The sequence below is a fragment of the Gregarina niphandrodes genome (genome assembly GCF_000223845.1).
Source record: "Gregarina niphandrodes unplaced genomic scaffold scaffold00044, whole genome shotgun sequence".
In the NCBI taxonomy this organism is placed as follows: domain Eukaryota; phylum Apicomplexa; class Conoidasida; order Eugregarinorida; family Gregarinidae; genus Gregarina; species Gregarina niphandrodes.
In genome coordinates this window covers 81862-84095 of record NW_011645812.1, presented here as the reverse complement: position 1 = coordinate 84095, position 2234 = coordinate 81862, and the positions used below count along the sequence as shown (strand labels likewise).

The following is a 2234-nucleotide window of genomic DNA, read 5'->3' as shown; positions in this document are numbered from 1 at the left end:
AGAACTCTCCTTTGAATTCAGTGCCCCCGTCAACCAACACAGCTAGCGGTGCTCCGAAGTACCTATACCAACACTCTCTAAACAACTCCGCTACTGTTGACGCTCTCTTGTCAGTTGTTACAAACCGAGTTTCATGATCGATTATCACTACAAGATAGTAAACTTCCCCAGCCACAGTCCTCGGCCCTAGTGAAACCAATTCATTGAAGCAGTCTCTGTCCAGAGTCCCCGGCTTCGACACAGCTACCGGTGCGGTAAACAAACGACGACAAAGTGGACAGTCTCGGCAGAAGTCTTCTACGTCCTTCGTTATGCCCGGCCACCAGAAGTACTTGGTCACCAACCTCAGCATCCTCTTTACCCCCGGGTGTCCTTCAACCCGAGCCAAATACAACAGGTTCTGGTGATCAGTCCTGATGGTAAACGGCGCAGCGCAAAAGTAATCCTGCCACCTCTCTACGAAGAACCTTACCGCATACAACTCCCTTTCTCGTGTATCCCACCGCTGTTGACACTCGTCCATCTTCTTGCTACCAAACTCGATCGGAACACGCCCTCGGGCCTGCTTCTGCTCTAGCATGGCGCCGATCGCCCGATCACTGGCATCCGTCGTTAGCACGAATTCTCCAATGTCTGCCGGCGCTGCTAGCAACACACACTCGGCCACCGATTTCTTGATACTCCTCCTCTCGTGCCTCACTCCAAACAAACTCAGTCTTCTTTTTGAGCAAGTCAGTCATGCCAGCAACTCTACTCGCGAACTGTGGAATATACCTCTTGAGGTAAGTCACAGAACCCAAGAACGACCTCAGTTCTCTTACGTTACACGGAGCGTCCACTCTCATCAGGTCCGCCACCTTCTTCGGGTCCGTCTTGATGCCTTCCTCGCCTACAATGAACCCTAACAGCTTTGCTTCCTGCTTCACGTATTCACCCTTCTTCAGCTTAAGAAACAAACCTTCCTCGCAGCACCTCCCGAGCACCTCGTCCAGACGCTCAAACAACGTATCCAAATCATCAGCGTACACGACAATATCGTCAATGTACACGTTGACATTCTTTCCTATGAGACCTTCAAAGACGTGGTCCATCACCTGCTGAAACAGGATCGGCGAATTCTTAACACCAAACGGAATCACAGTGTATTCGAATGTGCCCCTATGCGACACAAACGCAGTAAACTGTCGGCTTTCTGCCCCCAGGGGTACATTCCAAAAGCCATGATTACAGTCTAGACACACATAATACTTGTGACCGGCCGCTAACTGCAGTTGCTCCCACAACAATGGTATCGGGTAGGCCTTCAACACCATCCCCTTGTTCAACGCTCGGTAGTCGATACAGATTCTCCATTCACCAGTTTTCTTACGTACAAACACCGGTCTCGGTCGCCACTAGGAATTACTAGGTTGTATCACACCCATGCTCAACATGTCGTCTATCTGCTTATCTAGTTCCTCTCGTAACTCTGGTCTTAACGGCTTCAACGTATGCTTCATCGGCTTCCCGTCTACTTCGAACTCCACGCTATGCCGTGTTCTGCCTGTCCTTGGCCGCGACCAACACTTCGAATGTTTTTGTAACAAACCCCAAAGCCTCTCTCTGACAACACCTTCCAGATGAGACATCATATCTGGCCAACAAGTGTTGGTCTGACTTCTCCTCCTCCACCAGTGACACCGCATTGACCTTGTAACAGCTCTCCACATGGAACTGGCACTTACATGCATCGAAGATACCCAGTGCAATAATGTCTGGTACGCCCAATACCAGCTCACCGTCCTTCAGTTCCTCGCTGGAATACAGCACAGTCTCCATCCGGCGGTCTTTTGCGGCCAACGACGCCTTGAACAAGGTCACCTGTTTCCTGGTAAACAAGCCTCTGATGGCACCAGCGCCAGCCTCTTCTAAGCCTAACTGACGTGCGAGGTCCATACTCACGATAGACGTAGTTGCACCCGTATCTAAAAGTGCTGCTACTACTACCTCGTTCAACACTACTCCCTTAGTGACTCTCGCAGCCCCTAACGTGTCTGCAAACTTGGCGACCTGGGTAGTTTCTTCCAACTCTCCGTCTTCCATCAGCGCGTCGGGTCGAGCACTCGTTTTCTTCTTATCTCGGCGCTCTTTCTCAACTGTGCGCTTTTTCTCTTCCAACTGGTTGACCTCGCTTGTGACAGTTGCTGCACTCCAGATCCTTCATCGGACACACGTTCGCCCTGTGGCCCTTCTTA

At 50.9% G+C, this 2234-nt stretch overlaps 3 protein-coding genes across 3 annotated transcripts; all 3 read right to left on the bottom strand.

Annotated features, from left to right (window-relative positions):
* Positions 1 to 196: 196 nt before the first annotated feature.
* GNI_154930 (hypothetical protein) lies at positions 197 to 580 on the bottom strand (the record flags this gene model as incomplete). The annotated part of the gene is made up of 1 exon (XM_011134565.1): positions 197 to 580. A coding segment is annotated over one exon (384 nt), but the record flags the coding sequence as incomplete, so codon positions are not given.
* Positions 581 to 596: 16 nt separating this feature from the next.
* Positions 597 to 1313, bottom strand: GNI_154920 (polyprotein; the record flags this gene model as incomplete). Its single annotated transcript, XM_011134564.1, has 1 exon — positions 597 to 1313. The coding sequence occupies one exon, from the start codon at positions 1311 to 1313 to the stop codon at positions 597 to 599; it is 717 nt and encodes a 238-aa protein (XP_011132866.1).
* An 81-nt stretch (positions 1314 to 1394) lies between these two features.
* Positions 1395 to 1935, bottom strand: GNI_154910 (hypothetical protein; the record flags this gene model as incomplete). Its single annotated transcript, XM_011134563.1, has 2 exons — positions 1395 to 1633; positions 1725 to 1935. 2 exons carry the CDS (start codon positions 1933 to 1935, stop codon positions 1395 to 1397), a joined length of 450 nt encoding a protein of 149 aa, XP_011132865.1.
* Positions 1936 to 2234: the final 299 nt, after the last annotated feature.